This window comes from Myotis nattereri (genome assembly GCF_964212035.1).
Source record: "Myotis nattereri genome assembly, chromosome: 13".
NCBI classification, from domain to species: Eukaryota; Metazoa; Chordata; class Mammalia; order Chiroptera; family Vespertilionidae; genus Myotis; species Myotis nattereri.
Window position 1 is genome coordinate 54,465,802 of NC_138088.1, and position 13,410 is coordinate 54,479,211.

Genomic DNA, 13,410 nt, shown 5'->3' on the forward strand with positions numbered 1-13,410 from the left:
TGCTATTCTATACTAGTCCAAGGAAAGTATTACCTACAGTTTATCGATACTGACCTTTCCTAGGGATGTGGAATTTAAAATCAAGGCTCCTGGAGTGTCAGAGAAGGTTGCAAACACATTCATGTTTTGTTTTTGCTTGTGTGTGGAAATGAGAAGAGGGGAGAAGGCCTTCATAGGTGCCGCACAGACCTTGAAGTCAGCATTGTCAACCACGGGAGTCTTCAATCAGCATGTGTGTGTGCACGTGTGTAGGGGGAGGACACTCCTCTTCAGTACTCATTTTACAATGAGAACTGTAGTACATACCATCAACCTGTCTTTATGACAACCATAAACCATTAAAAGGTTAAATAAGCCCAGCCAGTGTGGCTCAGTGGTTGAGCATCCAACCCTGAACTAAGAGATCTCAGGTTTGATTCCTGATCAGGACACATGCCTGGGTTTCGGGCTTCCTCCTTAGTGGGGGCTGTGTAGGAGGCAGCCAATCGGTGTTTCTATCTCTCTCCCTCTGCCTTCCTCTCTCTCTAAAATCAATAAAAACATATTTTTAAAAAATAGGTTAAATAAGATATGTTTCATATATTTTGTTTAAGAAATTTAAAGAATATGAGTATTCTTTAGCTAGCCTGAACTCAAAGTCCCAGTACTTCAGTTATGTGGCTGAATTCACTTTGTGAAAATTTATCAAGTGTACACTTGGGATTCGGGCAGTTTCTGCATATACACACACAAATACACATGCAAATGCATATATATTATAGACCAATAAAAAGCTTGGGGGTGGGGGGACTGCACATAAAGTACTAATGTGTTTTATAGTTGAAAGGTGATATTTAGGCAGGGACCTGAAAAGTGATGGGGTGAGCTCCTTGGCTATCTGTGGGAAAACATTCCTGAAGAAGGACTAGCAAAGGCCTTGTGATGGGTGCATACTTGGAGTGTGAGAACAGCCAAGGAGGCCAGAATAGACTGAGAGGAAGAGTATAGAAGACAACATCAGAGAAAGAGAGACTACAATGGCCAGGAATGGAGTAAAGCAATGAATGAATTAGACCCATACATATTGCTGGAGAAATGTCCATGTTATACTTACAGACCCATTTTGGAGGGTCACATTTATATTATGTTCCCCCACTTTATTATTAAGGAGAAAGGGAGGAGGAGATGGAGAGAGTGGGATAGAGGGAGAGGCACCTCCTATATATAAAAGAAGCTTGTGTATATATGTGTTTCAGAGTAGAGTTAAGTGTACACCTCAGACTTAGCATTTTCAGGGGGATAAAAGTAAAAAGGGGAGGACTACATTTTTAACTTCTTTATGCTCCTAAATACTATTATAAAATTTGCAAAAACCTAACCAAAAAATAAAAAATAAAAACTAAAAAATCTGAAAAGAAAAAACCTAGTATCTACACAAAGATATAGGTAGAAAAATGTTTATGGTATCATTATTTATATTTATGAGAAACTGAAAAACAATCAACAAGAAATTGGTTAACTTATGGTATTTCTGATCAATGTAATTAATTCTAAGTATCTATTAAAACAAATGAAGTAGATATATTTAGAAAACCCAAGATATAGTTTTAAAAAAAAGCAAGATATATATATATATATATGCAAATGAGGTCAGGACTCCCTAAAGGTCATGACCAGCTCAGTAGGAAGGGCCGGGTGCAACCCGAGCCTGAGAAAACACGCAGGTGTGGCCTGGAGCCTGAGATCAACACAGAGGGGTGCCTGCTCTGAGCCTCCACAGTGTGGCTGAGGGCAGGCCCCCAGCAGGTGGACGTGGACAGACACAGACACACACACACACACACACACACGGCGCCTGCTCTGAGCCTCCATGGAGCAGGTGGGGGTGGACACACACATGCACAGGGCACTTGCTCTGAACCTCCTAAGCCATCAGTAGGACATCCTCTGAGGGTTCCCGGACTGTGAGTGGGGGCAGGCTGGGCTGAGGGACCCCTCCCGCCGTCCCCCGTCCCCCCCAGCCCTGCACAAATTTCATGCACCAGGCCTCTAGTACTAACATAAAAAGCAAGGTACCAACTATGATTCTGTTCTTATAAATTTAATAAATTAGAATACATTTAGAAAAAACATGGATGCACAGTCTCTAAATTTAAGTTTCCTTTAAAGACATTACAAGAGAGTTTTCACTTTAATATTTCATATTTTCTAACTGAATTTTTTCAATGAGCTTATCACTCATTGAAAGGGAAACATTTGTAATACATTACCTAGGCTAATGTCTAACATCTATCTAGTAAAGTGTCTGAAATATCTCTAGAAAAATGTCTGGCAAATGTAGCATAATCAATAAATATGTATATTCAATTGGTACTAAAGGAAAGATACATTTATTCAGTAGGTTTCATATATGAGACATTTATTACACCCTTTTAGATAGATATTTCCATTTTATAGATATGGACACTTAGACTAAGGGAAGATAAGGCCTTAATAGTGCTGAAATCAGGTACACATTACTCCAAAGCTCTATTACCAGAATAGACAACTTAAGTACTTCTCTATAGTCTTAACCCAAAAGAATGAAGTTGTTCTCTAGTACTGGCAGTCTCTACTTGGCACCTGCAGTTCTATTTATCTGAAGGTAAATAATTAGCACACCTCATTCTTCCCTGGTACAAATACAATAAGTATGTGGTTTTATGCCAGTCTTAGCAATGTGGCAAGAGAGATTTAAAAACTACTCTGTAAAACTTCTGCCAATGACCAGGTAGTTGCTTTATGACTTTCCAGTGAAATGTGATGTGCTCTGATGCCATGCCAAAGTTGTTAGTTCCTGACTCTAGCAAAGAACAAAGGAATGTTTTAATAGCACTGGTTTCCTGGTGACATTGTTCTGAGAAAATGAAGAATGTGATGGGAAGAAATGTAGGGTATTTAACTTCTAAACAAGGTATTTAGTGGTAGAAACTCCTACCAGACAACTGATTCACTATGTCTCAGCATGAAATAGGGAATCTTAATGGGGGAGTGGGCGTGACAGGTCACGCTTTTTGGGGCAGAGAGGTTTTAGAGCTTCACAGATAAGAAAAACCTAAAGGAGTTCATCACCACCAAACCAGTATTATATGAAATGCTGAAAGGTATCCTTTAAGAAGAGGAAGAAGAAGAAAAAGGTAAAGATACAAATTATGAACAACAAATACACATCTATCAACAAGTGAATCTGAAAATCAAGTGAATAATCTGATGAACAGAATGAACTGGTGATTATAATAGAATCAGGGGCATAGAAAGGGAGTGGACTGGCTATTCTTGGGGGGGAAAGGGGTGAGGGGGATGCGGGAAGAGACTGGACAAAAATCGTGCACCTATGGATGAGGACAGTGGGTGGGGAGTGAGGGAGGAGGGAGGGGTGGGAACTGGGTGGAGGGGAGTTATGGGGGGGAAAAAGAGGAACAAATGTAATAATCTGAACAATAAAGATTTAATTAATAAAAAAAAAAGAAATGCCTGAGCTACACAAATCCTGTATACATTCTATAAAGACCAGCAAAATTATGAAGAGCCTAGTTTTTAGTTTAGCATGTTAGCGTTAGTTAGATGTATGACAACAAAGTTGAATCCTTCTGTCTCTGTTTACTACTCAACCTGGAGTCTAAGAACCCTAGACAGATTTTGAGGGGACTATAAATTTCATGAAATTAAATGAAAACTTCATTATGCATTTTCCTGCAGAGTATCCAGTTTTCATTAGCTTTTCAAAAAGAAAGAACTCTCAAAAAAAGGTTTAAGAGTACCTTTCAGTATATATGCATATGTGCTCCTTTTTTGGTAGGCATTTAAGCACAATTTTTTGTTTTAGGGTTTTATTAAAGAGTTTAGAGCAAGGGTTAGCAAACCTTTTTTATAAAGGGCCAGATATTTTAGAATCTGTGGATCCATATGGTCTGTCTCATATTCTTCTTCTCTTTTAAACAACTTTAAATGTAAAAGTTTAAAAATGTAAAAATAATTCTTAACTCATGGTCCTAACACCAGCTTGTGTGCAAACTCCTATTTCTGCAGAAATAAGACGGCATGGGCTTTGGGAGTCTAGATCTTTTTTTTTTTTTTTTGAGACTTTCAGAAAGTCACTTACCTCTTATAGGCCTCAAGTTTCCACATTTGTAAAAATAACCAACCTCTCCTGCACAGTAGTTTTAACTATTAAGATAATAAGTGCATGGAGCTGCCCACACCATATCAGGCATATAGTTAGAAACTGATTTTATTATCTTTGCCTCTGCCTTATACAGACTAGAGACCCAGTGCATGACATTTGTGCACTGAGGGGCGGGGGGTCCCCTCAGCCCAGCCTGCACCCTCTCACAATCCGGGACCCTTGGGGGATGTCCGCCAGCAGGCAGACATCCCTCTTGCAGTCTGGGACCCCTTGCTACTTACCACCAGCCTGCAACGGAGGCTGTGCTCACCAGCCATGAGCCCGGTTTCTGGCTAAGCAGTGTTCCCCCTGCCGGAGTGCACTGACCACCAGGGGGCAGCTCCTGCATCGAGCATCTGCTCCCTGGAGGCCAGTGCACATCATAGCAACCGGTCCTTCCACCATTCAGTCGATCTGCATATTAGCCTTTTATTATATAGGATCATTAGTAATATTTGTTAGTCAATATTAAGTGTTTGACCAGGCATGTTCCTCCAATACCACTGACTTTATAATACTCTCCTTTGGCTATTTTCAGGAACAAACGGGGGCTTTTTTGGAAAGCCAACAGACCTGTATATTGCTGATTAGAAACTAACCGTCTCCTCATAAGTATTCTCCCTTCAATGTGTAAATCAAATTTCTAAAGCAAAGATTTAGTTGATAATTCATTATTTCCCATCTAAATGTTTTAAATGCCTAAATCACAATAATTCAAACCAGCTTTAAGAAAACCCAACCTGCAAGAAGTAAAACCAGCAATAAAAATTTATTGGATTATATTTAGGCACCAAGGAACCTAAGGTCACAAAATATTATACCACACATAGTAAGCAGGTGGTTTGCCTTAGCAGAGATACTGATCCCTGCTCTTCTTGTTTCTCATATATCTGAAGGTCTTAAATATATCCAAATGCCATTTTAATGAGCTTTAATTGTTTGTTTTCCCCAGAAAGACTAACCATATTGAAAGCATGAACTGTGTTATAACCATTTTTATCACCTTCACCATACCCGCCCCAACACTAGGCACTGGTAGTCTTCAGGAAGTAGCTAATGAAAATAAATGACTTTTAAAAACAACTTCAGACTGGCTGGTGTTGCTCAGTGGTTGAACTTCAACCTATGAACCAGGAGGTCACGGTTCGATTCCTGGTCAGGGCATATGCCCAAGTTTCGGGCTCGATCCCCAGTAGAGATGTGCAGAAAGCAGCTGATCAATGTTTCTCTTTCATTGATGTTTCTATCTCTCTATCCCTCTCTCTGCCTCTCTCTAAAATTCAATAAAAATATATTTAAAAATAAATAAGTAAATAAAAATGCTCAGTGCAAGTTCCTTCAAAAATATAACGTTTAAAGAGGAGTAGACATTATAACTGATTAACAACAGTAATGCTCTCCATTTAGTAAGAGTCTCAAGTTTATATGAAGATATGCCAGGCAAGTACCATAGTAAGCAGATGGGAACTATAAACTACTAGAGGCCCGGTGCACAAAAATTTGTGCACTGGGGGGGAGGGGGTCCCTCGGCCCAGCCTGTGCCCTCTGGCAGGCCGGGAGCCCTTAGGGGATGTCCACTTGCCAGCGGGGAGCAGGCCTAAGCTGCAGTCGGACATCTTTAGCGCTGCTGAGGAGGCGGGAGAGGCTCCCACTACCACCGCTGTGCTGGCAGCCATCAGCCTGGCTTGTGGCTGAACAGAGCTCCCCCTATGGGAGCGCACTGACCACCAGGGGGCAGCTCCTGCATTGAACATCTGCCCCTTGGTGGTCAGTGTGTGCCATAGTGACCAGTCATTCCCAGTGGTTATGTTGTTATGATCAATTTGCATATTACCCTTTTATTATATAGGATGTTTAAAGCTTCCTGCAGCTATTAGCCTCCATCTCTCCATCCTGTTATTGCTATGAGGAATGCAGTCCTGGTGCCACAAGATCTTCCAATTTTTTATAAGAGAAGCCAGAAATTCAAATCAGGAAAAACTTCCATTTTCAAATGTTGGCAATTAAGAAACAAACAAACAATAAAACACTGTACAGTGCAGGCCAAATAAAATGTATCTGCAAACTGAATTTGGCCTTACAGTATGTAACCAGTGGTAGCTACACAGCAAGAATACTCTAAGACCAGAAGCCTCAGGAAGAAGTTCAAATATCTGCATCCCAGATCTTAAATACCCTAGGACTATTATACTCACATTTCATGTTGAAGACAGATTCTCCATGTAGTCTTTCTCTCTTGAAGACTAAATTTTGGGGTTAATTTTGTAAAACGGCCACTACTTTAATTTACTATTTTAAAATACACATTTTTAGGAAAAAAATCAAAATAATTAGTATTGTGGTGGCTGAATTTAGAGTTATATTAGTTAAATTAGAATTATAATATGTAGAAATGTATACATATTAAAACTAATTTAAAAAAATATAATGTTTTACAAACTGTGTTAATTGGGTAAAATGAAGTGTCAATCAGCTGGGTCCTTAGCACCAGTTGAGCTCCTTTGCATCTCTACATGAGATATCAGGAACTGGCCATCCTGATGGGCCACCTTTCCTTTAACAACATGAAAATGGAAAAACAAACAGAGGGAAGCAGTGACAACAATGTTAATTGGCAAGTTATTTCTGTTACATAATATATAATAACAGTGCCAAAGGATTCTAAGACTCAGTACAATTTTCTTTACTGTTTTACCTCTACTAAGTAGATTAGGTGGTTAAAAAGGATAAACTAGCAAGACCTTCTATTTGGAAACAAAATCTGCTGGATTAAAAAAGAAATGCTATATGGGGCAGTGCCCAAAGATGTAATCCCTTGTGAACAAGGTGGGAGAGTTTAAGATAAAGGCAGCCTGGTTTGATCAGAGCTGGATGTCACCACTTGATAGCTGTGTGACTTTAAGCAAGTTATTTAACTACTCGGAGCACTATTCCCTCATCTATAAAAAAGAATAAACACTAGATACTTTAATTCTCTTTATGAAAATTGTTATACATCTTAAATATGTTTTAATTCATTCTCTTAGCTGAAACTTGAATCCATCCACAACACCAGTTTAAAAACTTCTGGTAGAACAGCTACACAGACAAGAGATCTCAACATTACTCAAAACAGTCCTTTTCAGCCTCACACTTCTATATTTTTCTCTTACTAAACTAAAATCAATTTCCTTGTGACTTCAACCCCATCAATCAGACTGTAGTTTAAATCTTACTAAGTATAGCTAATTCAAGCTCCACAAAGGTTGAGGCTGTTTAGTATTGGAGCCCCAGCACCTAGAACAATAAGCACATAGTAGGTGTACAATAATAGTCACAGGTTGAGTAATACATTCTGTGTAGTAATTACTGATTGATCTTTGAAATGCCTTCTAATACAAAGAACACAAATGTGTACATTTCTGGAGGTGATCATTTAATGTTTAAGGTTTAAAAGTTGAAATATATATAACCAAATGCATGCTGTTTTTTAAAAATCCTTCAGATAAAGTAAATGAAAGCAATTTAGCTGTATTTCAAATGGTGAGGCTATTCAATGATAGACGATAAAGTTCCTTCAAAGTAATAGACCTACTATTAATGGCTTCATAACTCCTACTCATAATTTCCTTCAGATTTAACTGAATTCTAAGTTTTAAAAAAACCCTATTCTGCAAATAACCCCCAAATAATAAGTCAAATTTTTTATTACCTGAGTTGCCCAGAAAATATCAGCATCAATATTATGATAGAATATCAAAATCTGCAAAAAGTTTTCTCATGACTTTCTTAGGGTCACACTACTATAAACCTCTCACTACTTAAACACTAGAACTCATTTATAATTTAGTCACTTATGTTCCAGAGCTTAAAGCAGGTTCCATAAACTATGTTCAACTTCACAGAACAAGAAATCAAACACGGTGAACAACCAGTTCACTATCCTCTGCAAATCTATGGAAATATTTCCATAATATAGTAAACTTCTGCTACCTGACCGTTTTAGTTTTAAGCTGTTACTCTGGGCTATTAGCCTGAAACAAGTCATAATTAGTAAGGGAAATCTGCCACATACACAAGTCAATAACCCATCCTAAACCCAAACAAAATATTTCTGAATTAACTTGGCCACTGATGCTTGAGACTGATAGAAAATTAGTGATCTACATTGAAATAGGCAACTTCCACTAACAGCACTAGGCAGGGCAAATACCAGATGGCATAATCTATAATAATAAAAGGGTAATATGCTAATTAGACCGGACAGGTGGAGGACCTTCCACCGTCATTCCGTATGTCCTGGATGAAGCCCCCACAGTGGGGGCCGATGCAGAGGCTGTTAGGGTCGATGAGGCAGGTGAGTGGGTTAGGAACCATTGGTCAGGATTGTGAGAGGGTGCAGGCCAGGCTGAGGGACCCTCTCCCTTTCCCCCTCCCCTTGTGCACAAATTTCGTGCATGGGGCCTCTAGTTTTATGATAAAGGACAAAACCCAAAAAAGTCAAACATTTTAATGAACACAAAATTAAAGGACAGAAAGTGAAATTAAATATTCAGCCATTTTTTAGAAGAAACAGCCATGCATGACACTTTATACTCCAACAACAACAATCCTTTCCAGACCAAAGTGTGGCCCTACAAAACTTCCTTTTCCTTTCCACTTCTCCCTAGAGCATTAAAAACCAAAACAAAAAGCCCCCAACACCAAATACACAAAAACAAACCTTGTACATTAATCAACACAGTATACTACATAAAATTAAGCCACCAGAAACAGGGGAGCTTTAAAAGTTAGAAATCACTACCTAGCACGAAAATACTACCTGCGGGTGAGTCAGGTCCTGTGAGAGGAACTCACAGCCACAGGGGTGACACACGCGGGGCAGAGCGTGGGTCTGTGCGACAGAACCGATGCCCAAAGGGCAGGTAACATCCAGACAACATGCACGGAGAACGACAATACGCATCCCAACTCGCTTTCCTGGACAAGCCACTACCCTCTGCCCTGAAAGCTGTCACTGCAAGAGGCCTGCCAGTGGCAAACATAACAGTCCGGGGCACCAGCACATCCTTCCTGCCCGCACTTTGTGACCAGGAACAATTTCTCAACGTGGCCGAGGCGATGCTGCAAAGTGGCCTTCACGCAGCAACCACATAGATAGTTTCTCAACAGCCCCAGAGCCAACTCCTGGGGACGAGGGCGGCCTGACTTCCCTTCCACCCTCCCTAGGCTGCCTCCGCCCACCGACAGCACCCTGCGCGCCCGAGGATACGCAGAGGGGTTCCGAGCCCATAGTAGTGCCTTTCCAGGAAAAGGCGTGCGCCCATGGCCTTGATCGAGGGCTCTGCCCAGGGTTGGGGAGACCCCTGGACCAGCGGGAGCTGGGGAGAAGCCCTGGCCCTTCCCGCTCCCCGCAGGCAGCCCCAGCCCGGGCCCCCGCAGCGAGGCCCCCGCCCCTCACCTGATCTTGTAACTCGGGAGCGTGTGCTTGCGCTTGATGACTTTCTTGAGCTGGTTGACGATGATGGAGGTGAGCTGGGGCATGGGCCGCCCTTCAAACTGGGAGCGCACCTCGAAGTCGATCAGCGGGTCCTCCACGAAGGAGAAGAACCAGTGGGTGAACGGCACGCGGGTGAGGACGAAGCGCAGCCTCCCCACCACCCGGGACAGCTTGACGAACAGGTAGGCGGACTTGCCGAAGACCAAGTCCACGTCGATGGCCAGGTGGAAACCCCCGTGGTACTCCACCTCCGCCTCGAAGGCCAGCTCCTCCGGGGAGGCGGCGGGCAGCGCCTCGCCCTCGGGGCCGTCGGGCTCGCCGGCGGCCGAGGGCACCACGGGCCTCAGGAGGCGGATGGTCTTGATGAAGGGCACGGTCTCGCCCAGGAACACGTCCCGCAGGCTCAGCCCCTCCAGCAGGCGCCCGGCCGTCTTGGTCTGCAGCAGCTCCTCGAACTCCACCTTGATCTTCTTGGTGACCCAGCGGCGGGCCAGCGCGGTGTCCCGCAGCTCCCGGAACAGGAACAGGATGGTGGCGTTGAGGAAGTAGCAGGTTTCCCGCGTCGGCGGGGCGGGGGTCTCCGGGGTCGGGGTCGGGGTCGCGCCGGCCTCGGGGGGCGCGCCCGAGGGCTCCTCAGCCCCGCCGCCGCCATAAAGGTACTCCCGCAGGGCCAGGCCCGGCACCGGCCTGATGTAGCGGAAGCCGTCGCGCGCGCGGGCGGCCTCGTCCGGCGGCGGCTCGGGCTGCTTGCGGTACAGCAGCAGGAACTGCGTGAGGAGCGTGAGGAAGGAGCCCAGCACGGCCGACGCCAGGATCATGAGCAGCAGCCCCATCCCGCCACCGCCTCCGCCCGGACGCCCCGGGCCACCGCTCCCGCGCCCACAGCGCGGCTTTCTTCACGCCGCCGCCCCCGCTGCCTCCATCTTGAGGACATCGGGCGGCGGGGTCGGGACGAGCTGCTCCCTGGGCCTCGTCCGGCGGCTCCTGCCGGCGCCGCGCGATGCCCGAGGCTGCAGCCGCCCGCGGCTCCTCAGACGCTCCCGAAGGCGGCTGCTTCAGCGGCGGCGGCGGCGGCCGCAGGGGGCGGGAGGGGGCGGGAGGGGGCGGGACGGCGCGTCCCTTCAGCCCTCGCTCATTGGACGAACGTCACGTGACGTCGGTCGCGTGCGCGCTCCCGGCGGCGTCGCCTGGCAGCCGGCGCCCGGGCGCGCGTGCGCGGGTCCCTCTCCGCCGGCGGAGCGCTCTCCCAGCCCCGCCCCCCGCCCCAACGTTCCATTCCCCCGCGGTCCACGTGGCTGTCACTTCGGAAGCTACTGTCGAAACCGGAAAGGTTAGCCGGGGCCAACCGGTTGGAGGGTAAGGAAGCCCGGCGGAGATGGCGTGGCGCGTGTTTGAGCCCGGTCACCCCGTTATCTTCTGGTGCGCCCATCCCCCGTCATTGGCCGCGGTCCCTGTGGGTTACCTCTGCTGCAGGGTGGCTCTTCCACTCGCGCCCCTGAGCTGTGGGTTGGCGGCGGTGTTCCCCGCGGGACAGTGCTACCCACAGAGGCTCAGAACTGGCCATTCGGGGACTTCCTAAGCCCAGGACTGCCTGCCTCGGAGACCGCTGTCGCTGTCCAACCATCCCATCTGCAGACTCTCTGCGTCCACGGGAAGGGGGGGGGGGGGGGGTCCTGGGAAGGAGGGACCGAGAAAAACAATGTAAGACTCACCACCCAAGTAGATATTCAAGATTTAAATGAGAAGGAACTGAAAGAGCTGGGGCAGGAGAGGTGAGTGAGATGAATTTGTCAGACGATTGGAAGATGGATCATGGCTCCCTCCCTGTCAAGCTCTGGCAGTGGGTGAAGCGCCCTGTGTATTAATTACCGCCTTGAGTCCATCCGCGAGGCAGTTGTTTGCCCCCAACCATTTTACAAAATGCAAACAGTGCCGCACAGAGGCAAAGACAAGTTGCCTGGGGTGACACAGTGGAGTCTGGTTTGTCTAATACTAGACCCCAAGCCCTTGGTCACTTCTCTGGGTCATGATACCGAGGTTGCTAGAGTTGGAAGGGGGCTTATTGGTTCTCTGATGCACAGGAAGGGGAAGTTGGGGTGGGGTGGGGGCCCAGGAAAGACTTCCGGGAATTTTGCCCAGCGGAGCACCTTGACCAAAGCCATAGAGGTAATGAAGCCAGGTTGCCCAGCAACCTTGTTATTCCTTATGCCGTCTGGCTGTTTGGTTGTTACATCACGGATGCTTCTGCGGCTCCAATCACGTGGACATAAAAACACTTCTACCTCTAGTCCTACAAGGGTCAGATGTTACATAACCTCAAAGTCATACCGGTTGTGGCTGGCCCTGAGGAGCTAGGGCAGGTCTCTCACTAGCTCTCCAAGAGTTTGAAGCCAGTGTTTGTTTAGACTCTGGGTTATTCTAGAACAAAAACAGTTTGGCCACATTCTGACCCAACTGGAGCAGGTGCAGAACTTTGGAACCAGGCCCATCTTATCTTCCTCATGCCCAGGTGTAAGACCAGATGGCTCGTTTACTGCGAAAATGTAAGACAGGTGTCTGCTGAGGAGCTAGGCTCAACCCCCACATCCCACATCCTGAGAAAGTCCAAGGCCCTACTGGGACTTCTGGGAGCTCGAGGCACCTTCTGTCCTCGTGGTCACCTATGGCTCCTGGCCTCTGCTTCGGGGCCGCTGCCTCCGTTCTCCACTGTTTCAACGCAACTCCTCGGTTTCCACCAAAAACCTAGTTTATAAAACCTATGCACCATTGTAGAAAATGTCCCAGAAGCTGGAGATGGCGTGGAGCAAAAGAATTATTCCTCATGCTGCTGAGCTACAACAGCCTCAAACTGTATACTGACCTGTCCTACATCTTAAAATGGTTTTCCACCACCTCCTCACCCACAAGGGGGAGGTTGTTCATGGGAGGGGGTCTTCAGTTTCCTTTCCTCCTCCCATTAGTCCTCAGATTGATTACCTCTGGGAATCTCAAATCTTTGAAATCCATTATAGAGGCAGTTGATTCCCCAGCAAACCTTGTCTCCTAAGGGCTGCACTCCACATCCATGCAGGAGCTCAGAACACCTTTTAGGAAGATAAAAATATTTTTCCTTTGTGTTAAAAATGGCAGCATTAATTGAACACTTACAATAATAGCAGTGATATTTATAGAGAATTGACTGTGTGCCAGGCACAGTGTTAAGCATTTTATGTGGTGTATCCCATTTAAAAATCAGAATGTCAGTGAGTGATGAGTCTGTCCCACCATCCCACCGCGGCCTGGGTTAGCCGCTCCAGCCCCCGCTGGCTGACCCCATCACAGCCCACCTGGGCAGTCCATTCCATGGTTTCAACCTGCACATGTCCGCCAGCGTTGGAGCTTTGCTGCTTTTGCCTTTCACTAGGTCATCAGCTAATCCAGGGTTTCTTAACCTCAGCACTGTTGCCATTTGGAGCTGGAAATTCCTTTTTGTAGGGGCTGGCTTGTGTGTTGCAGGAAGTGATGCTGTGTTAATAGAAGCTCAATTGTTTTTCATGGCATTCCCTGGAAGAATATCAATTCAGCAGCCCCCCCTTTTTTTCCTTTAATATTAATGCTGGTTCATAGAAACTCCAGAGTCTGAGAACTTTGGCCTCAGCTCTGAAAAGCCATGATTCTGCATAGGTATTTGAAGGAAGAAGGTTCTTAGCTTTCATGCTGACCTTTTAATGAGGTTTAAATGACATCACTGAAATTAAGCTGCCCCAGC

General features: G+C 45.6%; 1 protein-coding gene across 1 annotated transcript in view; it reads right to left on the bottom strand.

Moving 5' to 3' along the window:
- The window catches only part of PDZD8 (PDZ domain containing 8), a 59,924-nt gene extending 49,207 nt beyond the window's left edge, over positions 1-10,717 (bottom strand). Inside the window, exon 1 of the mRNA XM_081104800.1 lies at positions 9,624-10,717. Coding sequence (XP_080960926.1) covers positions 9,624-10,495 — 872 coding nt within the window. The 5' untranslated portion in view covers positions 10,496-10,717. The remainder of the gene's footprint in view (positions 1-9,623) is intronic.
- Between the last annotated feature and the right edge of the window lie 2,693 nt (positions 10,718-13,410).